General features: G+C 37.9%; 2 protein-coding genes across 2 annotated transcripts in view; both read left to right on the top strand.

The window, feature by feature from the left end:
- Window positions 1-1,257: 1,257 nt before the first annotated feature.
- On the top strand, window positions 1,258-3,005 carry LOC101517812 (olfactory receptor 9S13-like; the record flags this gene model as incomplete). The annotated part of the gene is made up of 2 exons (XM_058673567.1): window positions 1,258-2,178; window positions 2,997-3,005. Coding segments are annotated over exons 1-2 (930 nt in total), but the record flags the coding sequence as incomplete, so codon positions are not given.
- Window positions 3,006-8,645: 5,640 nt separating this feature from the next.
- The window catches only part of LOC131481999 (olfactory receptor 9S13-like), a 37,926-nt gene continuing 19,024 nt past the window's right edge, over window positions 8,646-27,547 (top strand). Inside the window, exons 1-2 of the mRNA XM_058673139.1 lie at window positions 8,646-8,855; window positions 13,788-14,743. Coding sequence (XP_058529122.1) covers window positions 8,646-8,855; window positions 13,788-14,743 — 1,166 coding nt within the window. The remainder of the gene's footprint in view (window positions 8,856-13,787; window positions 14,744-27,547) is intronic.

Here is a 27,547-nt window from a genome sequence, read left to right as displayed (position 1 = left end):
ATCTTCCTTTTATTTCTTAATTTGTAACTATCTTTAAACTGTCATTTGTGTTTTCTATACTCCATCTAAAAAAACCTCTGAATGTTTAGTCATGCTTCTTTCTAAAAAGAAAAAAAGAAAGAACCGCTGAAGATCTTAGAATTCTCCACTTGAATTTCTAAAGTTAAAATCCAAAGCACACAGGAGTGTAACAAAGAATGGAGGTAGGAAAAGTAAGGGGGAAATAAGGAAAGCTGGGAAGAAGAAAGAAAACAAACTAAATTTTGAGTTCATCATGAAATTAAACTCTGAGTTCATCATGTTTAGGAAACATAAATTTTAACAAAACCTTTAAAATTTTTACTTGATTTGATAGGAAGAGTAATAGAGAGGGAGGGGGAGACAGAAAGAGAGAGATTTACTATCCGCTGGTTCACTTCCCAGTGAACATGGTGGCAAAAGTTATGGTTGGTCCAGACTGAGGCCTGGAGCCTGAAACTCCAGCTGGGTCTCATGTGGGTGGCAAGGCTCAGGCACTGGGACCATTCTCTGCTTTTTCCCCAGAATCGTTAGCCAGGAGCTGGGTAGCTCCAATATGGTATATTGGCATTGCAAGAGGTAGCTTAATCCATTCTGTCATAACCTCAACCTCAATCTATTCCCTTTTGCAGATGAACTATTCCATAAGGATTTATGTTACCATAGGACAAAAATAAGGAAAGAAATAATGATACGAAGTTAACCTGTAAAAGCATGTTTCTTCTGATATAAGAAAGACACATAATGAAGTGGCATATATCACTTTCCTGAGGTAATTAAACTGCTAAATAACCTAAGATGATAAAAATAATCTGAGGCTACCAATTGAACCCAAGTTGCATCCTAAATTAAAATATAAAACAGATTATAGTATCCAAAAGAAACATCGGGAGGCAAGTTGCAAAGGCAGTAAACTGATAACAACAGCAATAATAATAAATCCCTCTTATTTCCAGGCAATTCCTGATTACCCATCCCCTAAAGCACACTTAGAGGATCAATTTACACTGTTTGCAAACAAATATATGTGAAGAGGCTTTCATTGACTTGACTGTCCACTAGGAAGACATTTTAAAGCTGGCAATCTATGTATACACAAGTGCTTTTTATACACTATTGGGATCCATATGAAACGTTCTTCTTCCTGTTGGTTCTCCAGTGTTATTTGTGGCAATGCAAGAGTGCCGATCATTCAGTTCTCATTGTCACCACTCCTCCAATTTTACCTGCATCTCAGCCATGAAGAGTGAGCAAAAATGGAATTATTCAGAGGTGACTGACTTTATTCTCTTGGGATTTAGAGCCACTCCAAAGCTACAGATTCTCTTATTTCTGGTGTTTTTGGTGGTCTATGTGGTCACTGTGTTGGCAAACATCAGCATGATAATTGTCATCAGGATAGACTCCAAGCTCCACACGCCCATGTACTTCTTCCTTAGAAACTTGTCTTATTTAGATCTCTGCTACTCCACAGTCATCGCCCCCAAAACATTAGCCAACTTCTTGACCAAGGAAAAGAAAATTTCTTACAATGGCTGTGCCATTCAGTTCTTCTTCTTTGCCCTGTTTGTTACAACTGAAGGTGTCCTCTTGGCTGTAATGGCCTTTGATCGCTTCTCGGCCATTTGTTCCCCTCTGCTTTATCCAGTACGCATGACTCAGACAGTCTGTGTTCAATTGGTCACTGGATCCTACATCTGCGGGGGCATCAACTCCATGATACAAACAGGCTTCACCTTCAGCCTGCGTTTCTGTGGAGAAAACAGACTGGACCACTTTTTCTGTGACGTCCCAGCCCTCATCAAGATCTCTTGTGTTGACCCCTTCGTGAATGAGCTTGTACTGTTTCTCCTCTCTGCGCTCATCATCATCAGCACCACAACTGTCATTCTGGTTTCCTACGCCTACATCCTCGCCACTGTCCTCAAGATCCCCTCAGCCCGCGGCAGGAGGAAGACCTTCTCCACCTGTGGCTCCCACATCACCGTGGTGAGTTTATTCTATGGAACTGTGTTCTTCATGTACGCCCAGCCGGGGGCCATCTCCTCACCAGAGCAAAGCAAGGTGGTGGCTGTGTTCTACACGCTGATCATACCCATGGTTAACCCTCTGATCTACAGTTTGAGAAACAAAGATGTGAAAGACACTGTGAAACGAATGGTATATAGAAGAGCAGGTGTTTAGCTTAGCAACTGATAAGCCTGACCCCACATGGAATGCTCCTGAGTCTAGCTTCCTGCTCCTGCAGAATGTCAGGGGCGGCAGGGAATGTTTCAAATAGCGGGCTCCCTGAAACTCGTATGGGAGGCCTGCCGTTGAGTTCCTGGTCGCTGGATTCAGCCTCAACAAGTCTGTCTGATGCAAGCATTTGGGGAGCGAGCCAGCACAGGGATTCTCTCCCTTTCTGTATCTCAAGTAAACTGAAATTCTTTAAATTAAAAAGAAAAATAGGGAAATAGCATATGGGAGTTGGTCCTCTCATTGATATTTCTAAAATTGCTATCTACTGGACAAAATTTGTTTTCTAAGAATTCTAGTTACTCGTGTTTTTGTAAAATTGTTCATATTAGGCAAAAAAAAATTTACATTAAAAATGTCTAATAATGTAGGTATGCAAATCATTATTTAACTTAGTTAAAATATATAAAAGCAAACACATCTTCAACTTATGATGTGGCAATATTTTCATTTTAATTGTGCTTTGATTAGATATTGAGAATTATTATATGGTCATTAAGATAATACTACACTTGTGTAAAATCACCAATGACAAATTTTACATAGGGCACTTGAATAAAATGCTATTGTTACCTTTGTGTCTGAATTTACTTCTGGAGTACACTATCCTTGTAATTTACAAACCTTAAAAGGAGATTCATAGTCTGTCCTGAAAACAACACTCAAAGTGGCAATGATGTTTATTTATCCATTCTTCCTCTTGTTTTAAGATTTAGTTTACGTGAAAGTCAGAGTTACAGAGAAAGAGGGAGAGACTATTCCATCCACTGACTCATTCTCAGCTGAGGCAGCACTGAGACCCTGAGAGGGATTGGGGTGCATAGCAACCCATGCAGATACCCCACAATTCGCATCAATATTCAAACTTTTTTTCTTCCTTGAACACCCAGTATCAGATGTGTAGCAATTTTTACCTCAGGACATTAATATGATCGTATCCCTCTTTGTTTTCTGCTTCTCATATTGAATCTGAGAATTCAGCTACCAGTTCAAATTTTGTCAAATTTCCTCCAGTGATTTGTGTCTTTGGAGACAGCATTCTCACCGTTGTGCATTGCCTACACACCTGCTTGTCGTGTATTCTGTTGGCAAGCATCATGACATCATTTCAAATGTGCACGTTGTGGATTCCCACACACAATGATCCGTGTTTGAGACTTTGATCTCATAGCATCTATCTCTTTATCTCACTTGCTGGTTATTTATTGTGATTGAAAATATCCCAATTCTCAAGTCAGTTCTCCACCAAAATTTGAGTTGTTTTAAGGTTTTTCTAAAGATTTATTTCTTTATTTGAAAGGCAACTTTAGAGAGGGAGAGAGAAAGTTAGAGAAAGAGAAGACGACTTTCTCGCCCTGGCTCACTGCCCGTCTGCATGGGCCAGGTCTGAGACCAGGAACGCAGAGCTCCATCCAGCCCTCCCATGTGACGGGAGCCCAAGCACTTGGACCATCTTCTGCCGCTTTCCCAGGCCATTAGCAGGGAGCTGGATTGGAAATGGAGCAGCTGGGGCTCCCACAGGCATTGTATGGGAGTCTGGTCTAATCAGCTGTGCTGTAATGCTGATCCCTAAGTTGATGTTTTAATACTGAATTTTAAATGTTCATGTCTCTTTAATTTCTAGAAATTCTACTTATAAAAAAATAGGATCATATTCGTGGTATCTTTTCATACCAGTGTTTAGGTTTTCAGAGAGAAAGGGAACTTTTAAATGAGTAAGAAAGATACTATAAGCACATCGTATATAGTAATGTACTTTATATACTTTATTATGCACTATGACACTTTGCATTAAAAACAGAATGATGAGGGGCCAGTGTTGTGGCTTAATATGTAAAGCCACTCTGGTTCTCCTCAGGGACCCAACTCCCTGCAAATGCGTCTGGGAAAGCAGTCACCAATGACACAAAAGTTCTTGGGCTGTTTCTCCCATCTAGGAGACAGAGAAAGAGCCTAGTTTCATGGCTGGAAAACTCCCAGCTCAGTGCAGTTTGCTGCCATCTGGTGGCTGCTTCTCTGTAATTAAGGTTAAGGTGATGTAAAAATGGAATTTTGAGGACAATATAAGAGTTCTACGAAGTAACGGTTTTCTTGTCCCACAAATGACAAAGACTGGTTTTTGAATCTTCTTTATTTTGAATAACAAAAATTGGTTGCAAGTAATTGGGATTGTGTACGCCCCTTTACCTGTTTATCACCCTGATCTTCATTGCTCTTTTGTGACGGCATAGAAAACTCGTGGGAGATCCTACCCTTAGCCCCAGAAAATGAATGAACAGAAGATTGAAAATACTAAGCAGTTACATTATCCCTGAGTTTGTCTTATCCTGAAGTGAATTTTCATGGTTTCACTGGGTTTCATTAAGAATTGTGCACCATTGAAATGAAGAAGGAACTTTGTTTTCCTCATAGTGATCAAGTTTTACATCATTTCATGATGCAAAAATTTGTCTGGCTTTTTTTTATTGTTCTGGAGGGGAAATTGTGCAACACTGAAATTAAAATAATGTTCTAAAAAAGAAAGTATGATAGTGGCATACAAACCAGCACACTGGTTCTTGGAATACAGAAACTAATCCAAACACATACACTCAACTGATTTTCCACAATGTTGCCAAGCAAACATTGTAGAAAAGAAATTCTTTTAAATAAATGGTGTTGGCAGAACAGAGCAAATATATGTAGAATGAAATGAAACCCTACTTCTCACCATATGAAAAAATTTAACTCAAATATCTCAATGTAAGCAAAGAAATTACGAAATTGCTAGAAGAAAAGGTAAATGACACCCTTTAAGACTTCAGCCTAAGTTAATGACTTCTTAGGTAAGACCTGAAAAACATAGGCAACAAAGCAAAACTATGGAATTTTGGGTAAATGGGATTGCGTGAAACTCAGACGCTTCTAAACAGCAAAAGAAGTCATCAGTAGAGTGAAGAGACATCCAACCAAGCAGAAGGAAATACTGGCAAGCTGCTTATGTAACAACGGATAAACTTGGTCGCCAGTCCTGGCAGAAGCGCGATCCGTTCTGCTGCTGTTCTAGAAACAGCACCACCTCTTGTTTGCCTGGGTTTGTTTGTTTGTTGTTTTTTAACATTTAGATAAATATATTACATAAGGCCTGATTTCAAAATAGTAATCGCACTTAAATGGAAATCCGCAAATATCAATGAAGGTATTTTATGAAGTCTAAATACCTTTTTTTTTTTAACGATACAGTTCCGTAGACTTGCATGTTTTTTTTCTAGAATCTTTGACAGGGTTTTGAGAAGCAGGGCACAACCCTGTTAAACCATCGCTTTCCGTCGTCCCTTGCTGCTTGCCCCTTGTTCCTGAGCCTTCTCCTGCCTGCCGGGCAAAGCACAGCAGAACTTCCTGTGACTGGACAATCAGCTCACACTGTGCAGGAAATTACTTGCTGAATTACCCCATTGAGTTTTCACTGTCGATGGACACTGCCCTCTGAAGAGGATATTAAAGTTTTATACCAATAATCTGCATACTTTTTTTTTAATCTGCATACTTTTAACTAACGTGCACTCTTGTACAAATTACTGAAAGTTTCAAAATGTGACTGAGTGATGGATATTTGATCGCCTTGTTTTTTGTATCAAATTGTATATTTCTTTTTTTTAAGATGTATTTATTTTTATTAGAAAGTCAAACATACAGAGAGGAGGATCCTCTGTCCGATGATTCACTCCAAGTGGCCGCAACAGCCGGAGCTGAGCCATCTAAAGCCAGAATCCAGGAGCCTCTTCTGGGTCCCCCACGCGGGTGCAGGGTCCCAAAGCCCTGGTCTGTCCTCCACCGCCTTCCCAGGTCACAAACAGGGAGCCGGATGGGAAGCGGGGCCACCGGGATTGGAACCAGAAGCCATGTGGGATCCCGGGCATGAAGGCGAGGACTTTAACCACTATGCTATGGCGCCGGGCTCTAAAATGTATAGTTCTAAACCTGTTTTTTGAAAGTTCAGAAAGAACTTGTTGGGTGAATGTTCATTTTCCTGGAGATATTTTAAATACTAAGTTTTGCAAAGGCTATAAGCTTCACAGATATATGGAGTTTGATACATATTGTTGCATTTGGAAATCTTGTGTGTTGAAACAACTGGTTTTTTTAAGATTTATTTTTTATTGGAGAGTCAGATATACAGAGAGGAGGATCTTCCAACTGATGATTCTGTCCCCAAGTGGCAGCAACCACCAGAGTTGAGTCGATCCAAAGCCAGAAGCCAGAAGCTTCTTCTGGGCCTCCCATGCGGGTACAGGGTCCCAAAGGCTTAGGCCATCCTCAACTGCTTTCCCAGGCCACAAGCAGGGAGCTGGATGGGAAGCGGGATCCTGGTGTGTGCATGATGAGGTTTTTAGCTGCTAAGCTACAGTGGTCAGGCCCTGTAACTGGTTTTATATAAAATGTTGAATAGTGTAAGCTGCATAATTACAACCATGTAATTAAAAGGATTTACCAAGGGAGGATAAAAGGATATCCATGGATTTCAAAAGCTTTTACACAAAATCATGTATCTTTTAATTAACTTTTCCACGAAGTTCTTGAAATATCCTCACACATACGTACACATGTGTGTATATTGGTGTGCTTCTGTGTGATAGAGTTAATAATTACACTTATTTGTCCACGTAGAATTTGTGTGTAAGAGGGAAGAGGTAGGAAGGAAAAGATAAGCTGAGGAGAGAGAGAGAAAAAGAAGGGCAGAAAATTACAGCTAGTTTCTGTTATATTGGCCAGGGATCCATCCACACATCTTTTATTTTCTAAATCAAATTAAATATTATCTCTAATATCTCTGAATAATGCAAGAAAACAGATAAATTCTTTTGTGACCATCTTAGATTTTAAAAAAAATGATCATCTGAGGGGATTCCACAGGTATGTGCAATATCATGACTCCTTCGCTTCCTTTTGAACACTGAAGGGTTGTTCATGGGCCTTAGACCTCCATTTCCTATGAATAAAACTGATCTACCATTGATACAGTTGTTTCCCAAGACTGGAAGGAGTTTAAGAAAGGATAACTTGCTGTGCTGTTTTTGTAGAAGGCCCCACTCTCTGAAGGTCCTTGGTTCCTAGAATTACTTCTGTTGCCTTTTTTTTTTTAATCCATTCATGAACACCTAGATTGATTTTAGCTCTTGACTATTGCAAATAGTGTCTCAATGCACATGAGGGTGTGGATATCTCTTTCATTTGCTGATTTCATTCCCTTTAGATTTATACCCAAAAGTTGGATAGCATAGATCTATCTTTAGTTTTTCAAGGAACCTGCATAGTATTCTCCATGATGACTGTACTGGCTTGCATTAGGCTGGTAAAGCAAGTCAGACGTGGAAAGACAAAAAGCATATGTTCTCTCTCGTAGAAAGCAGAAAGCAGTGAGCTTAAGCCTAGTGAAGACACAACTGGGAATAATGGAGGAAGGGTTGAGAAGCTGATGTCTATCGTGCCTGGGCACCGCGAGTGACTTTGGATCACAGTAACTCACTACATGCTTTATAAAGAACTTGAAGAGGGGAGCTGGGTAGGTTCCAAGCACAAGGACAAGGAAATAGACTGGTTTGCTCTATTTGCACTGTGTATATGTGGCAAAATACTGCACTAAATCATAAAAAAGTACAAGTAGTCAATGTCTGCTGAAGTTTTAAAAGATTACTCGCTAACATGTCCTTCACAATTCATTTTCTTGAGGTCAGCGTTGTGACACAGCAGGCTGTCACCACCTGTGATGCCAGCATCCCCTGTAGGCTGCAGGTGGAGTCCCAGCTGCACTACTTCCCACCCAGCTCCCTGCTGATGCACCTCGGAAAACAGCAAGCAATGGTCCAAGACTCCGGCTTTGAACTGACCCAGTTGTGGCTGTTGCATCCATTTGGGAAGTGAAACAGTAGGTGGAAGATCTCTCATGCTCTGTCTCTCTCTTCTTTATGTAACTGTGCCATTCAAATTAATAATTAAGCTATAAAATAATATTTTGCTGCAAGTGATTACAACTTTCTGTTTTCATATCTAGTTTATTTTCTTTCTCCTCACTCCCTTGTTATTCTTAATAATGCTATTGCTAATATCTTTGCTGCTTTTGTCATTTGAATTGTTGCTCATTTTTTCATAGTGCCTGTGAGATACAACAATGTATATACAATGAAGTGTTTTGCATACAGTAATTTATTTAATTCACACAAAACTTCTCTGGGATAAGGTATTACTGTTATCTTTGCATGTATGAGATTGAAACATTTTCAAAAAATAGTGAAAATTGTGAAACATATACTGGAATGTGAAAAGAATAAATTCAATTAAATTTGATTGGCTATCAGAAGTACGTGCTAGTAGAGTTGATTATATAAAATCAAAAAGATTAATAAGTATAGATGATCGAGAATACAAGATGGTGGAATAGGGTGAAGACAGTTAAAATGGATGGAGAAGGATTAGCTGATGAGCAGAAAGGCCACCATTCAGAGAGGACAGGCCAGTGGCAGAAGGACACCTGGAGACCCGTGAACACAGGGAAGCAGCAGAGACAGCAGAGTGGTGCTGAGGCACCAGATGCCTCAGCTATCAGCAGAGCACCACTCATGGTAGGTTAAAGGGGAGCTCACCAGGAACTCAGAAAGAGAACCCAAACATAACTGTGGGTCCTGTTGATTGTTTTTAATCCAACAAGAGCAAAAGCAGAGTGGCAGAGATCTGGTGGACAGGTGTGGGCACAGGGAGGATTTTTATGGTCCAGATCTCCACAAGTGCCACTTCTGATGCCATTTTGAATTTGGTGGCAAAGGCTTTGGGGAGGAACAACAGTGACCTGTATGTGCTAAGCCAGGAGAGAGCTCACTTCCACCGCAATGTATTGCACTGTTCCCATCAGGAAAATGATACCAACTTGACTTGGATGGAACCGAATTGGTTCCATTCAAAACGAGTTTGGGTCAACCCCAGATCTAATTAGGGTAATATAAATAAAAACCACATTGAGGTTCTGCATAACTCCAGTGAGATTAACCTACATTCAGAAATCTACTAACAACTCTTGCTGGTGTGGATGTGGGAAGAAAGGTACACTACTTCACTGTGGTTGGTAGGAATGTAGACTAGTATAACCACTATGGAAGTCAGTATGGAGAGTGCTAAGAAAACTGAAAATTGACTTGTCATGTGACCCAGCTATCCCACTTCCTGGAACATTCCCAAAGAGAGTGAAATATGCATATGAGAAAGTGACTTAATATTTATAGTAGTACAATCCACAATAGCAAATACATGGAACCAACCTAGATATCCATTGAAAGAGGAATGGATAAAGACACAGTGGTATAACACTACTAAGCAATTAAAAGAAATGGACTTCTACTATTTGCAACAAAATGGTCACAACTAGAGACCATTTTGCAAAGTATATTAAGCCAAATTTTTAATTCCCAAAGGACAAATATCATATGTTCTCTCTAATATAAGGCAACATTCATGCAGACTACAAAGCAAATAAATCTAAAGGTAAGAATGTATAAATAAATATTCTCCTAAGTAAATGATATAATGAAGACTAGCATACCAGAAAGTGAAAATATGTTGCTGTATGCATCTGTACTCCAGAATAAAAGGACTTCCAATGAAAATGTTAAATACACCTTTAAAACAGGTTATTAGATTTTCTACCGCTGTCTATACCTACAATGCCATGATACACTTAACTAGCAAAATGTTGGACTGTTGCTGAAGGACTCTACTATTGTAATAATATGAGGGAAACCAGGGTGTGGAGGGATGAGGGAATTCCTGTGCCTGTGGAACTGCATCATGAAAAATAATTTTAAAAATAAGTGTCTATGAAAATTCAAAATGAGAATAATTGGAGAAAACAGAGACATATGAATGCTCAAATAATTGTAAAACAAGATAGTAGAAATGTTACAGAATTTTAAAGTTGTTAGTAGGTATTATAAAATGTTTGGCTTCTGGTGTTGTGGCTTTGTGGGTTAAACTAGCAGCTGCAAGCCCAGTACCCCAGGACAGCACCAACTACAATCCCAACTGCTCCACTTTCAATCTAAATCTCTGTGAATGCACATTGAGAAGACAGTGGAGGATAACCCAAGGAGTTGGGGCCCTATTACACACATAAGATCTTGATGGGACACAGTTACTATTTTAGCCTTAACCCAGCTCTGGCTGCTATGGCCATTTGGGGATTAAACAGGAAGATGGACGATCTCTCTGTCTCTCTATATATATCTCTATAACTTTACTTGCCTTTCAAAGAAATAAAATACATCTTTAAAAACATTTTATACAATATATTTTGTATTTTTCAGGGGCCAGCATTGTGGCATAGTACGTTAAGATTCTGCCTGCAGTTCTACTAATTCCACATAGGCTCCAGTTCAAGAAATGACTGCTTCACTTCCAGTTCAGCTCCCTGCTGATAACCTGGGAAGACAGCAGATGGTCCAAGTACTAGAGCCTCTGAACCTGGAAGAAATTTCTGGCTTTGATCTGGCCCAGCTCCAATCATTGAGACCCTTGGGGAGTGAACAAGTGAATGAAGATGCTCCTTCTCTTTTTCTCCCTCTTTATGTGATTCTGCCTTATATATATAACATATAACATATAGAATGCATATATACATATACATTTAGTACATTTGTAATTTTAAAGGTAACTGATAAATATAATACTAATGATTTGTCATGTATGATAATATTGGTTAGCTGAGTGATACATATTAGAAAATATTTTGCCAATTTGAAGTAAAAAGATAATGTATGCCTTTTGCTCATTGTCCAAATATTGTTGACTTGGCAGGTATATCATCTGTCATTTTTAAATTAAGGATTTATTAAGATAATTTTGGATCATGAATTGTACTAAAGATTTGATATGATCATTAAACTTATCTATTGAATCAATGCACAACATTATATTTACAATTATATGGGCCTCATAAAAATCTCAGAATTTCCATTTTTTTCTAGACTTGTTCTCTGTAAAATATACCCTACACTCCTAAGCAATTTATTTCTTAATAGTTTTTTTGAGAAACTAAGATGAACTCGGTATGTGGAGTGGATTATAAATGCACAAAAGGAGGCCTGGGAACGGGATGCCATGAGGCTTGTTTATATCAACAGCATCCAGAAATTATCATTATTGAAGCACAACCAACTTGTCATATCCGTTGACATTAAAGAAACAAAAGACTTAAGTATAGTATAGATCTGGGTTGAATAAAGACAAATTTGAAAGTGGTATTTGTAAAGTAATTCAATGAAGAGTGAGGAATACTCTTTCAAAAGATGATAATGAATAACTTTGAGTAAAGTAGGAGAAAATTGTTACTCTGCTTGGAAGCAGTAGGATCTAATTTATTGATCTTCAAACTCTGATGTAGGGCTTGGCTTTGTTTATCAGTTGAGAATCTTAAGAGCAAAACTACTTTCCCATGTTTATCTCACTAATAAGCATTATTCAATATTCAGGTCAGGAAGAAAGTATGACCCAGAATCAGTATTTGTTGAAAACAAAACAAAATCTCCCTAGGTGGTTCTAAGGTATAGGGAAGTTTGAAAAATCTTGACCTAATTGAACCCCAGAGTCCTTTTTATTTTTCACATCTGTCTATATATGGTTTTCAGACTCACTTTCCTGGTTTAAGACTAGCTATGACGCTAAGAGACAAAGAATGTAAGGCAGATAATGTGTAGGAAGACATCTCAATTTTGCCTTTGCAGGACACAAAGAACAGAATTGTCTTAAAGTTCATACTAAATTTACAGTCTGATTCTTATTCAGTTCTAATAAGGAAGAGCCATATGGGACTTAAAAGAAGAGCTGCTTGGTGAGTGCATTTCAAAATCGAGAATATAATTTAAAAGTACCTAAATGTACTATAAAGCATTTTCATAATCAATTACACTTTGCTCAAGGCTTCCTTTGAAAGTGTCAAAAACTTTTAAAAATCTTTATTGAAGTTTCTTTTGGATATTCAGGGTCTCAGTTAGGTGAGTTTTTTCTTAAGACTTATGTTTACTTGAAAGAACTACAGAAAGAGAGGCTAGAAGAGACAGATTTTCCACACATTGGTTCACTTCCTAAATGGCTGTCATAAGCCAGAGTTGGATCCACAAAAGCTGGAAGCCAGGAGATTCTGCCAGATCTCCCACACGGGTGCAGGGGCCTGAGGACTTCAGAATTCCTTGACTGCTCTCCCAGGCCATTATCAGAGAGCTAAATTGGAAGTGGAACAACCAGGATTAGAACTGGTACCCAAAGGGGATGTCTATATCACAGGCAGAAGTGTGCCATGTTGACCCCAATCAAGTGAAGTTTTTAAAACTCATATTTTTAGTTGAGAAACTTTTCTTAATGTAGAAAAAAAATCTTTGCTCATTCTACTGTATGTCAATTACCTCTTTCATATGCACTACACATTTCATTTGAGTGATGTGTATCATTAGATTATTCCTTGAAAGAATCACATTGAGGAGATTTTCTAAGCCATATTTTGCTGATAGAAAAAGAGAGGCTCATGGCATTTCCCAAGATTATTCCCAATTTTCCCAATTACTCAGTGAGGAGCAGAGTATGGATTAAAACCCAGATTCATATGAATTAAAACACCTGCTTTTAACCAGTGAGATGTTTCGACTTCACAAAAAAAAGTAGGAACAGAAGTTAACCAATTCCTTTTCTGATACTATTGTCAGAGTTTCTAAATAAAAGTATGTAACTTAAACTATAATATCAAATTCCCTGAAGGGAAGAATTTATCTTAGTCCAGAAATGAAGTTTAATAACGAACCTCAAATTTACAGCATGAAATTCATTTATTTCATTGGGATTTGGCTTTTCAGATGCCTTAACAATTATTAGTTTTTATCTATCAAAATTTATAAAATATTTATAAAATATTAAGTAGTGATAATTAAAGCAAAAAGCAGAATCTCTGTAATGCAGTTTGTTTTGGTCCTATTGATTTATAATAATGTCGTTTTACTAAAAGTACATGCATGAAAAACTTGATGTTGGCAACGTTATTCTTTTTTCTCAATGAGTATTTATTTATTTGTAAACATTGCTTTTCAGAGTCAATTTCATGTACACTTTCAACAATCCTTCGAAGTAGCATTAGGTAGAGGAGATTTTCTGAGACATTGTTTTAACTGGTTGTTTAGATTCTTTCAGACTGAGGTAAAATTAGGAGTCAGCTAATCTAACAGAAAGCTCTCAGGCAATAGTTTAAAGTGATAGATAACATCGCTGCTTCCAACATCCTTTGCCCATCCACATCTGTCCTATATTTTTTGAGGGTAAACCTAATAGGAAAACCTAGGCCACTTCATGTTGGTTGTGTGTTGCGTGCTTCTGCACTTAAACCTGTTCTGGTGAGCAGCTTGGCACAAAAATCTGAATTTGTATGGGCATTTTTCTTTTAATTCCCAATTGGGAAATTGACTTAAAATGTTGACTTAAGATTTCTTGATGTATGGTGATAACAATCTCATTTTCCCAGCTAGGTGTCAGCCATGAAGAGTGGCCTGAACGGGACTTATTCCAAGGTGACCGAATTTATTCTGCTGGGATTCCGGACATCGCCCGAAGTACAGATCCTCTTATTCTCGCTGTTCTTGCTCATCTACACAGTCATTGTGTTGGGGAATATGAGCATGTTACTGATCATTTGGACAGACTCCAGACTTCACACGCCCATGTACTTCTTCCTCAGAAATCTATCCTGTTTAGATCTCTGCTACTCCACGGTCATTGCCCCCAAAACTCTGGCTCTGTTCTTGTCCCAAGACAAGAAAATCTCTTACAATGGCTGTGCTACACAGTTCTTCTTCTTCGCTCTCTTTGTGGGGACTGAAGGATTTCTTCTGGCCGTGATGGCGTATGATCGCTTCTCGGCCATTTGTTTTCCTTTCTTGTATACCGTGCGCATGTCTCAGCCGGCTTGCGTCCGTTTGGTGGTCGGTTCGTACATCTGCGGGGGCATCAACTCCATGACACAAACAGGCTTCACCTTCAGCCTGCGTTTCTGTGGAGAAAACAGACTGGACCACTTTTTCTGTGACGTCCCAGCCCTCATCAAGATCTCTTGTGTTGACCCCTTCGTGAATGAGCTTGTACTGTTTCTCCTCTCTGCGCTCATCATCATCAGCACCACAACTGTCATTCTGGTTTCCTACGCCTACATCCTCGCCACTGTCCTCAAGATCCCCTCAGCCCGCGGCAGGAGGAAGACCTTCTCCACCTGTGGCTCCCACATCACCGTGGTGAGCTTATTCTATGGAACTGTGTTCTTCATGTACACCCAGCCGGGGGCCATCTCCTCACCAGAGCAAAGCAAGGTGGTGGCTGTGTTCTACACGCTGATCATACCCATGGTTAACCCTCTGATCTACAGTTTAAGGAATAACGAGGTGAAAAGTGCCTTGAAAAGGATCTTGGTGAAAAAAAAACATCTTTTCTGGCCCGGCGGCGTGACCTAATGGCTGAAGTCCTCGCCTTGAACGCCCCGGGATCCCATATGGGCGCCGGTTCTAATCCCGGTGGACCCGCTTCCCATCCAGCTCCCTGCTTGTGGCCTGGGAAAGCATGGGACCCTGCAGGTTCCCGGCTTTGGATGGGCGCAGCACTGGCCATTGCGGCCGCTTGGGGAGTGAATCATCGGACGGAAGATCTTCCTCTCTTTGTCTCCTCTCTGTATATCTGACTTTGCAATAAAAATAAATAAATCTTTTTAAAAAATCTTTTGATTGACCTCCGCCAATCTACAAAACTAACGCTCAACCAAGAACAATATAATCCGTAACTTTCTGTGGAAGAATTTCAATGCTAAGTGTTTGCCATTACGATTTGTTTTCATTAGAAAAATCATCAACAGATCCCTTTGAAAATAATTAAATTCAAACCGTTGGTGAGAAAACTAAAATCCCAACCTCTAAAACTGGAGATTTTTAAGTTCTTGATAATGTGATATCAAGATATTACATAAACTTGTGATTCTTACTTCATTTGTCTTAGTTGTATGTAAAATTACAATTAACTTTTTAAAATACCAAATTAATATATAAACACATAAAGTAAATTTATTAATATAATTTGTGTATACAGGTAAATAGCCACATATTCATCTACCTATTGGAAAGACAGATGGACACTAACTGAATATTCTATATTTTTTATCTTATGTAGATCATAATGAAATTTGCTCAACCTTTACAAAGAAATTATTAATGTTGTGTCAATGCAAATTATTGTTCATATAAATCATACAGAGGAGTGGTACCGAGTACTATGCCACAATATTGATAAATCATCTAAATATTAATGATTCCACCAAGAAGCAAAATAAAAATAACTTGGATATAATGATTTCAAAACTCTCTTGTCATAGAAGTCTTAAATGTTTAACAAATAATCAGAATTGTGCTTATTGCTTTAAAACTGAAGTTCTGCTCATGTTCTTATATCATTAGCAAAATTCATATATTATTTGAAAGTTCTTGTTATCTCTAAAGTTTAATAATTCATAAAAATATTTTTAAATTGCAATAAATATTAGTATAATAAAATATAGCAAACATTGCAGTAAATTAGTGTCATGTTATCAAATAATACTGCAAAATAGATCTTATGATAATTTAAGGATTTATTTACCTGAAGTACAGTGAGAGAGAGCAGAGATCTTCGGTGTTCCAGCCGTCCCTACAAGGTAGTAGGAGCTACACTGGCCAAGGCTGCTTTCCTGCCTGGGGAGGACTTGGACCAGCTTCTGCCCCTTTCACAGGTGCGTTAGCAGGAATTTTTGTTGTGGAGCAGCTGGACTTGATCCAGCACTCTAGGATGGGAGGATTATGTCCCAAGCAGCAGTTTAACTTGCTGCATTGGAACACCAACATTTTTATTTTAATAAGTAATCTTTTAAATATCTGTGGTTATAATTTCTGTTTTTCATCCTAGAACTTTTATCCTAATTTTTGATTAAGCATGCCAAAGTTTTAATTTCATACAATTAGGATTTTGTTTCATATTATTATTTTTCTTAAATATTTGTGTCATAGTGTCTAGTCATCACATAGATTTGTGGGTTTTTTTGTTTTGCCTAAGCAAAGTTTTGCATTCAAAATTCTAACACATACAACATTACAAAAACTGCACATTAAATTTATCAATATAATCTATACATATATCTGTATACCCATATAATTAGTTCAATTTTTTTCTGATTGCTTTATTAGCCTTATTTTTATGAACATGAATGTTGATTGGTTGTGTCACCTCCATTTTCTGTTTTAATGAATTATTTTTAAAACTGCACAGCATTGATGCAATTTGCTTTTATTTTCATTGTTATATATATATGCTGTCTGTTAACTTTGCTCTTTCACTTTCAAGTTATTTAGATTATGATTCTTCTTTCAATATGGTTGATTTATTTAAGTGATATGTTTGTTGTTGATTTTTAGTTTTATTATCTTACATTTAGAGAATGTATGCTCAGAAAATCTTTTTGGTGTGATTTATGTATAGTGTTTATTGCACAAGAATTATTTTGTGGGCTGGCACCCTGGTGTAACAAGCCAAGCTTCTGGCCAAGTGGGTGGTCATTCGAGTCCCAGCTGTTCCACTTCTGTTCTAGTAGCTCTCTGCTTATGTCCCTAGGAAAGCAGCAGAAGACGGCCCAAGTACATGGGCCTCTACACATGCATGATTGAACCAGAAGAGCTTTTAGATTCAGATTGGCCCAGCTGTAGCCATTGAAGCCATTTGGGGGAAGTGGAGTGGTAGATGGAAGATTATCTCTATGTGTCTGTCTCTGTGTTTCTCCTTCCCTCTCTATAACTCTGTCTTTCAAATAAAAATAAATAAGCCTTCAAAAGAAGATTTTACTTTGTAAGTATTCCATAACTTAAAGAACAGAAAGCCTACTTCTTAAATATTGAGAAATGGCTTTATACTGAATTAAATATAATGAAAGTTGATCAATATGAACAAATTTTTAGATCAGGTAGGCCTTCATGATTTAATATTGCACTCATCATATTAATTGATTAAAAGAATAAGAAATTAGTATGAAAGAATTTGTAGATGGGGGCTTGGCTTCGGATCAGCTCAGTTCTGGCTTTTGTGGCCACTTGGGGATTGAACCAAAGGATGGAAAATCTTTCTGTCTCACCTTCTCTCTGTAAATCTGCCTTTCCGGGCCTGGCAGCATGGCCTTGCGGCTAAAGTCCTCGACCTGAACGTGCCGGGATCCCATATGGGTGCCGGTTCTAATCCCGGCTGCTCCACTTCCCATCCAGCTCCCTGCTTGTGGCTTGGGAAAGCAGTCGAGGACGGCCCAAAGCTTTGGGGCCCTGCACCCATGTGGGAGACCTGGAAGAGATTCCTGTCTCCTGGCTTCGAATTGGCACAGCACCGCTGTTGTGGTCACATGGGGAGTGAATCATCGGTCGGGAGATCTTTCTCTCTGTCTCTCCTCCTCTCTGTGTATCTGACTTTGCAATAAAAATAAATAAATCTTAAAAAAAAATCTTGCACAGTGAAGGACATCTTTATAGAAAGTAAATACAAAATGCAAGCTGAAAGAATGTGCAGAGAACACACAACCTGCAAGATTATGCACTGAGTGCCTACAAATCTCATAAAGCTACAACATGCAGGTATGAAATGAGCAAAATATCTTAACTGGCATTCCATAGAAGAATAAGCAATAAAATAACCTGATACGTTTTATGCTGATAGTAACCGGAAAAATGGAAATCAAAATTGCAACAGACTATGCTCTTTTACTTGGAAAGAAATGAAAACAAAGTCTTACCATCCCACTGTACTAGAGAGCACATTGTCTATTGCATGCCGTCTCAGCAGGGGAGTTACATCTCTAAGAGGATGTTTCTTATACAAGGCAGAGATAGCTTATGTTCTTTCATTTTGTAGATGTGTTATGCGCACATAATTTTTGATACTATACCTTTTGAATTTACAGATTAAAATTAAAATTCTGCTTTTCTCTATCTACATGCGATAGAACTTTCTATATCAAAATTCGGTTGTGGCAGATAGAAAATGGACAAAAAAGACTTTTGGGGATGATCCTGGAAGATTCAGATTGAATCTACAGGTAAACTACAGGCTCTGTTTTGCACTGAGCTTGTAAGTAAGCGAAACTGAGGAAGACTGTCATCATCTCCTATAACAGTGTGCTTTTATATTCTAGAACCCGATAATTTATCTCTTGAATAGATATTAGGAGAAGATATTACATATACTGGAAAATGTTAATAAAAATCCCAGGTTAAAAAATAAAATTTTTGAAAGTAGAGCAAATCTTCCCAGCTGGATTGACGATCAATTAAAAATTGTGTATTTACCCAGTAGAGTGTTATACACATGCATTCACAATGAGCATGAATTTAAGCAGGTGAAGAATTAAATCTTAAAAGACTGCATTCAGAATACTCTTCAAAAAACCAGTCCATTTTTATTTTGATTTCAACAGGTTTATCGTTAATATTCCTTTTCTATTCCAGAAGCACTTCTAGAATCCCGTTTTTTGTTTTTTTTTTTTTTTAATTGTCATGCTTCCTTAACCTCTTTTGAACAGGGACAGTTTTTGTGTGTTTTTAGTGACCTTGACATTTTTTTCCTAATTTTTATTTTTATTTTTTCCACTCTAATATCATTTTTCCCCCTGTATCTGGGGTCAGGGGAGAAACAAAGGGGAAAGTCCCACCCAGCCTCCCACCCATCCCAGTTCCCCGATGTGGGGCATGCTCCGAGGGTCCTGTTCAAGCAGTTTTGATAGTTCAACAGGTCTGAATTGCTGCCAGTCTCGCTGTTCCAAGCACAATGAAATTTGTTCAGAATCTACTGGCTGACACAGTCTCTTCATGGTTGGGGTTCTGAGATCAGCAGTTCAGTTGGAGGGATCTCCAAAGAAACTTCATCTGAGGTGAACCTACACTTGATTCTTGTGTGCGCTTGCCAGTACAGGGTCTGGCACCGTCCGTCGCCCCAATCAGCTTATGTACATGCTGGTCGTTGCAATTGCTGGGTCAGTTCTGTTTCCAGCCCTGGACCTTGACATTTTTGAAGAGTATTGTTCAAGGTCTGAAGAAATCTCTTCTTCTCTTCTATTGCGGTTTGCCCAGTGTATCATCATCTCCTCCTTCTTGTTCTTCAAGACTTATTTATTTTTATTGGAAAGTCAGATATACAGAGAGGAGGAGAGACAGAGAGGAAGATCTTCCATCCAATGATTCACTCCCCAAGCTGCCCCAACAGCTGGAGCTGAGCCAATCCTAAGCCAGGAGCCAGGAGCCTCTTCTGGGTCTCCCATGTGGGTGCAGGGTCCCAAGGCTTTGGGCCGTCCTCGACTGCTTTCTCAGGCCACAAGCAGGGAGCTGGATGGGAAGCTGGACTGCTGAGATTAGTACTGGTGCCCATATGGGATCCTGATGCATTCATGGCAAGGACTTTAGCCACTAGGCCATGGTGCCGGGCCCTGCCTGGTGTTTCTCTCACAGTCAAGCAGGGTTATGGGTTTTTGGAAGGAAGACTCTTAGAAATGTCATTCACAATTCTTCATATTTAGGATACATGGTCTCACTATAACTTATCTCTAAGGATGTTAACCTTTACCACCTGGCTAACATCATGTTTATTAGATTTCCCTTCTGTAGAATTACTTCTGTTCCCATTAATAGTATACTCTTTACAAGCAAATTACTAAGTACAGCTTACACTACTTACATTACTAAGTACGGCTCCACTTCTTGAAGGGGGACTATATGGAATCAAGTATGTGAAGATAGAAGCCACAAAATCAATACTATTTGGATTCATATGTATGATATAAAACTATACTAACATATAGCAGACATCTTTAAGACATGTACCTGATTTTAAGACATATTACAGGCAATTATAAATGAACTAGCTTGATGTAGGCACAAAAATAGACACATCAACAATGAAGCAGATTATATATCCCAGAAGTTAATCCATGCATCTACAACCAAGTGATCTTTAGCAAATGAGCTAAAATCACCCCCTGGAGAAAGGATAGCCTCTTAAATAAACAATGTTGGGAAAATTGGATCTCTGCATGTAGAAGTATGGAAAAGGATCACACCTCACACTCCACAGAAAATCAACTCACAACAGCACAGAGATCTAAAACCTGAAACTATCAGGTTACTAGAGCAAAACATTAGGAAACACTGCAAGACATTGGCATATGCAAAGACTTCTTGGCTAAGACCCCAGCAGCACAGGCAAAAACAGACAAATGAAACTACACAAAACTGAGACATTTCTACCCAACAAACATTCAACCAAGAGCAAGTGATAGAGAGGAGAAAAATCATTTGCAAACAAGATGGGATTAATATTCAAAATATAAAAGGTACTCAAGATATTCAAAAACAAAATTGGCAAGCCAGTTAAGAAATGAGTTGAGGATATGGACAGGCACTGTTTTTAAAGGATGAAATACAAATGGCCAACAGATATTTGAAAAGATGCTCAGGATCACTAGCCATCAAGATAATGCAAAGGAAAAACACAACAAGGTTTCATCTCACCCTGGTTAGAATGGCTGCCACTCAAAAATTTTTTAAAAAAATTCAATTCTGTCAAGGACCTGGGGAAATAGATATCCTAATCCAGTGATGAGGGGAATGTAAACTAGCACAACCATTATGGAAGACAGTATGGAGATTTCTCAGAAATCTGAAAATAGACCTACCATATGACCCAGACATGCCACTCCAGGCGATTTACACAAATCAAATGGAATCATCATATGAGAGCATTATCTGTACTCCCATATTTATAGATGCTCAACTCACAACAGCTAAGGTATGAAACCAACCAAGATGTCCTCAAACTCATAACTGGATAAAGAAATTGTCGTATATACACATGATAGAATACTATTTTTTTTTTACTTATTTGAGAGGCAGCGCTTTAGAGAAGAGAGTTCTTTCATTTCCTGATTCACTCTCCAAATAGTCATTCAGTGCTAAGCCAGGTCAAAGCCAGGACAGAGGAGCTCCATCTCGTGGCAACGGCCCAAATACTTGGAACATTTTCCATTGCTGTCTTCCTAGGCACAATAGATGGAAATTGGAAGGAAGCAGAGAAGCTGGGACCCAAATAGGCACTCTGATACCGGATGCTGGTGTCATAGGAGGCAGCTTAGCTTGCTACACCACAGAATTGGCTGTGTTGTATCTCAACTCCGAAAATGTCAAGCTGTGATTATTTACAGTATAATTTTATTATATTTTAGTTGCTATAGTATCTTCAATTGAACCTTTTAACAATGAAATTGTTTTCCAAACATGCACTCTATCCTACTACTTAAGTTTGTTTCTCTAGACAAATGTATTTTTGGAGAATAAATTTTTGTCCTTGTGGTTTAATTACCTGTGTATTGTTTATATCACAGCTTTCCATTTTTTCAATGAACTCATTCTAATTTAAAAGCATTTATTCTTCTGGCCCTAAAGATCTATTCAACCCAATGATATTTAAGTTAATTTATGATATTCGGCTTAATTTGTGCCCAAGTGTGCTTTTGAGTCTGTATATGTCTGTATTATAACAACCTTTTAGGGAAAAATTATTTTGAGTTCATTTTAAATGTACAAATAAGTTACGGAAGCAGTAAAAATAAATTTCCTTTTAAGCTACTTTTAACCATAATGTTAGAGTTTTTAAGCCGTCCTCCACTGCCGTCCCAGGCCACAAGCAGGGAGCTGGATGTGAAGGGGAACAGCTGTGTGTGTAGGGGGGTGGGTGTATGCATGCCTACAAGTCCTGGACATATGTGATTTCTCTGACATATAAAATTAGCACTGGGCCCTTTTAGGTAATTTTGATACAGCTCTTTTTGACTACCTTTTTTTTGTTTGTTTTAATTTGTTTTTATTCTTGTTTTGACTCAAGATTTTTGAGAAACAATTTACTTTCACTTTTTGTGAATTCTCTACATCCCTTTGTTGTTGATTTATGTTTAAATGCTGAATTAAGAAATCAAACTCTGAAAAATTAGTTTTTAAAAAACAATTTTGAATAGCCAAAACTACATCGAAGAATAAGAGCCTAGCTGAAAGAATCACAATTCCAGGCCTTAGAACATGTTATAGGGCAGTAGTAATCAAAACAGTCTGGTACTGGAACAGAAACAGAGATGAAATTCAATGGAGCAAAGTAGAAACACCGGAAGAGAGCCCGCACTTGTACAGCCAACTAATTTTTTTTTTTTTTTTACAGCCAACTAACTTTGACAAGAGCATAGAAAACAATTCAGGGAAAGTTCTGTGCAACAAATGATATTGGCTCAACTGGATAGCAGCCTGTGGAAGTAAGAGACAAAACCCTCACCTTTCATCATAGCCAAAAATCAAATCTTAATAGATAAAGGATCTAAACCTATACCCAGAAACAATCAAACTTATAGAAGAAAATGTAGAAATGCTCTACAAGATATAAGTGCAGACAAAGACTTCCTAGAAAAATCATCAAAAGCACAAGCAGTTAAGACCAAAATAACAAATGGGACTACATTAAACTAAGAATCTTCAGCACGCAAAGGAAATAACAAACTAAAGAAGCAACCAACTGAGTGGGACAAAATCCTTACACACTACACAGCAGATAAGGGGCTCATATCCAGGATATATGAAGAACTCCAGAAGCATAATAACAACAAAACAAACAAGCGAGTTAAGAAATGGGAGAAGGAAATGAGCATACTTTTTTCAAAAGAACAAATCCAAATGGCTAACAGGCATATGAAAAATGCTCAAGCTCCCTAATAAGGGAAATTCAAATAAAAACCACACTAAGCTTTTTTTTTAACTCCCACGAGATTGTTCCACATACAGAAAACTACCAACAACACTTGCAGGCAAGGATGTGTGGGGAAAATGTACCCTATTGCGCTGCTGGTGGGACTGTAGACTGGTTCAGAAACTTTGGAAGTCAGTATGGAAAATACTCAGGCAATTGGAAATTCACCTACCACAGGTCCCAATATTCCCACTCCTGATACTATATCCAAAAGAATTGAGACATACACATGAAAACAACAACCTGAACCCCTATATTTATTGCAGCACAATCAACAAAAACACGGAAACAACCTAGATGCCCACTGAGGGAAGACTGGATAAAGAAACTGTGGTACATCTACTCTATGGAATGCTATTCAGCTATTAAAAATAATGAAATATTAGCTTTTGCAACAAAATGGTTCCAATCGGAGACCATTACGCTAAGGGAAATGAGCCAATCTCAAAAGGACAAATACCATATGTTTTCTCTAATAAGAGACAACCTCCACTGAGAATGGAAAACATAAACAAAAGTAAAGAAAGATACACTTGCAATCTCACAAATGAAGGATGTGATGGAGAACGGAGTACCAGGAATCAAAGAAACCATCTCTACAACTGTATAAAAGTAAACCCCCCAATGGAATTTCTAAATGCACCTAGACAATAGAATATTAGCTTTCTACCCTTGCCTCTGCCAACTGTGTCATGTCCCTTGTACCTAGCAGAAAGTCGGAGTCAAGACTGCACCTGATAGACTATTCTACTACAAAACACAGAGAACAATGGACGGGAAAAATTATAAATGTCATTTTTAATACTGTTTTTGCCATATCTCATGGGATCTGATAGCTTTGTTTTTAATTTCATTTCTTAAAAAAAGTTTTTTTTCTTACTAATTTCTTTAGTGACACATAGCATCACTATCTTCAAGAAGGCTTTTGATTTCCTATTTCATTTCTTCAGCGACATATTGGTCATTCAGTAACATGTTATTTAACTTCATGTTCTAAATGTTCTACTATCTTTCTTGTTGTTGATTTTGTTTTATGGATTATCATTTAAGGAGATGTGTAGTACCTGTGTAATAAAAAACTATCATAACCAGTTGTGAAAATGCAATGCAGTTTATATCTCTACTTCCAAATAAACAATGCACTCCCAAAGACACTGTTAAATATGTCTTGACAACAGAACACTGGGTGCTCTGCCATTGTTCATACACACAATGTAAGGATACACTTAAATATCAGAATGATGGATATGTGACTGTTTATGAAGGACTATACTACTGTGATAATACAGAGGATATAAGTGAGGGGAGGGAATTTGGGGAGCGGGAGGGGAAGCCCCAGAGCATATGGAACCACATTGTAAAATAATAATGACAACAATAATAATAAATTATAAATTGAAAAAATAAATACTTTTGAACATTTTAAATGGCTCAAGATGTTGTTTATTTTGGCAACATTCTATGTGTTATTTAAGATAATATTACTAAATGAATTCAGGTGTTGATTGCGATTTTTTTTCTCTTTTCAGAATTAAAATCTTTTCTTTATTGTTTTATGACACCATTTAATAGGTACTGGAGTCTCCCTTCCCCTTCCTGAAATTCTCTCCCCTCCTCACTTCAGTTGTGATAGTTTATATATCAGTTAGACTAAGGTAGTTGGCATGGTCATTTAAATATGCTATGGCACTATTGTTTTTTCAATTTTAAAATATTTTAGAAATAATTGTTATACTCCCCATCTATGATTTTTATTATATTCTCTTTGGTTTTATGCATGCTACTAAATAAAAATAACTCATAATTAACTAAACTTGCAGAGTCTATTTGCTATTATATTATTTTTTTTTTGAAAGATTTTATTTATTTATTACAAAGTCAGATATACAGAGAGGAGGAGAGACAGAGAGGAAGATCTTCCATCCAATGATTCACTCCCCAAGTGAGCCGCAATGGGCCGGTACTGCACCGATCCGAAGCCAGGAACCAGGAACCTCTTCCAGGTCTCCCACACGGGTGCAGGGTCCCAAAGCATTGGGCCGTCCTCAACTGCTTTCCCAGGCCACAAGCAGGGAGCTGGATGGGAAGTGGAGCTGCCGGAATTAGAACCGGCGCCCATATGGGATCCCGGGACATTCAAGACGAGGACCCTAGCCGCTAGGCCACGCCGCAGGGCCCGATTTGCTATTATATTTCAATTTTTAGCTGACATTTCATTTTTCTCCCTTTGTGGTTATACATATTTTGTGTTTTATAATATTTTCATAAAATACAATCTTAGCACATTTATTTCATAAATGTTGTTTTCCAAATTAATGTGTGATTACATTAATAAATTTATGTGTTACTCTGGAAAATTGTGTTATGGTTATGTACTAAATTGTTTAAGTAACAATTTAGTTTTTTTAAAAGTTATTTTGTCAAATTTTCTTGTTTCTTATTTTTCTATTAATCTTCCATCTTTTCTGTTGTGAGAAAGTATCAGTTTCTTCTTGTTTTAATTTTATTTGTAATATATTTATATTTCTTATTTACTTAAAAGTTGTATTATAAAAGCATTTTACTTGAAAGGCAGTTACAGAAAAAGGGAGAGAGAGATTCTTCTGTCTGCTGATTCACTTTCCAAACAATCTCAGCAACTGGGGCTGGGCCAGACTAAAGCCGGGAACCAAGAACTCCATCCATGGCTCCCACACGTGCACAGACGCCCAAGTACTTGGTCCATTCTTTATTGCTTTCTCAGGCACATTAGCAGGGAGCTGGATTAGAAGTGGAGCAGCTGGGACAGGGAACGGCACCTGTGTGGGTTGCTGGTATTGCAGGTGGCACCTTAACCTACTGTATCAGAATATTGACACCTCCTTATATTAAAAAAATTACCATGCTATTTAAAATAATAAATTTACTACTACTTCATTGTTGTGAATTGAACTAAAGCAATGGGAAGGAAAAAAAGTATTCAAAAGTTATTTCGAAGCTTCATGTAACAGTAATAAATAGCTTTAACACAAAGGATTATTGAGTGACAAGAAGAAATCTAAATAAATCCAAATATATCCTGTTTTAACTGCCTTTATTACTTTAGTGAGAACTTTGCAAAATATAAAGTGATCAGCTCACATGCACAGTTCTTCCCGGTGTAAGTTCCCCCACAACTATCCAACAGTCCTGGTTACAAATGCCATGCTTTCATTGACCACACTTTGTTTATTTTTATATTAAATAAGAGAAAAACATTTTTAATAACTATGCTGCCACTAGAATTTTTGAAACCGATGGTGGAATTTTCTAGCTATTTTTTTTTTCTAAAGGAAATCTCATTTAGTTGTGAGAGGAGAAAATCCAAGATATTTCTTGCCTCTGAGTTGTCTAGGGTGCCTTCTGGGGTCTACAGTCAATAGACATTTACATTTTTAAATGCAACAAGTCTTGGCTTGGGTGTCACTCAGGAAGTTGTATACACGCCTCTATTATTGCTACTAATCGTCTTTGCCCTTGGAGAATATTAACACAAGTATTTTAAATTAAAAGTCATTCTCCAGGTAGCCTGTTTGAAGCCAACTATGCCCTGATGGTTTCCAAAAAGTTGTGATTCCCAATAGAGGCTTAAATTAACACCACTTGGTCACAGCTAACTGTATCAGTTAGAAAGAGTACTGAGAGATTTTCATCTTTGAGGTGTGTGTGAGATGGGACTCTGCCAGTCTCAGGATACAATGAAGAAAATGGGAATCAATTTCAGTCTTACAAACTGATCTGTCTTTTCCACGATTAGCTTGGTTGCACCAGAGCAGCCAGGTGGTTCCCACTGGTGGAGTGAAACTTCTGTAACCAGCAGTGAGTTATCTTGAAAACAAACCTGTGTAAAATAACTTGTAATTTTGATCAGTCCCGTTGGGCCCTATTATAAAGAGAGTGTAGTAATGAACAAAATCAGAAAGAATCCCTAAGAAATCCCTGGATACATGATTATGATGCAGCTCAAGCTTGAAATAGTTCTAAGTGGCACGTAAACTCTTAAAAAAAAGAGACAGAAACAAACACTTCTTTTCACTTTTCATACATGTCTCACATGCGATCTACATCACTGATAAAAGGTCTCCTGGGTTGATGTCAATAGTCTTTGATTAATTTCCAAATGGCCTATCTGTTAAAAATAACTTTATCTTACAATACAGTTTGATTCCTTCGACAGAGAATTGCATCTTGCCTTAACAACATCGCTGCTTTCGAAAAACCGATTTTCAAGAGAAAGTTTCAACGCCAACCTCACAACATTTTGCAATTTTCATTCCCTGGAAGTTGACTTAGAATAAATCAACATTTATTATTCCTTCAACGAAATGTTTTTATACTATTCATAGGTGAGGGGAGGAAAATCTCATTCCTGGAGCTTTTCCCTTTGCTA

This window comes from Ochotona princeps, chromosome 15, assembly GCF_030435755.1.
Source record: "Ochotona princeps isolate mOchPri1 chromosome 15, mOchPri1.hap1, whole genome shotgun sequence".
Taxonomy (NCBI): domain Eukaryota; kingdom Metazoa; phylum Chordata; class Mammalia; order Lagomorpha; family Ochotonidae; genus Ochotona; species Ochotona princeps.
This window is presented reverse-complemented; position numbering and strand designations above follow the sequence as displayed.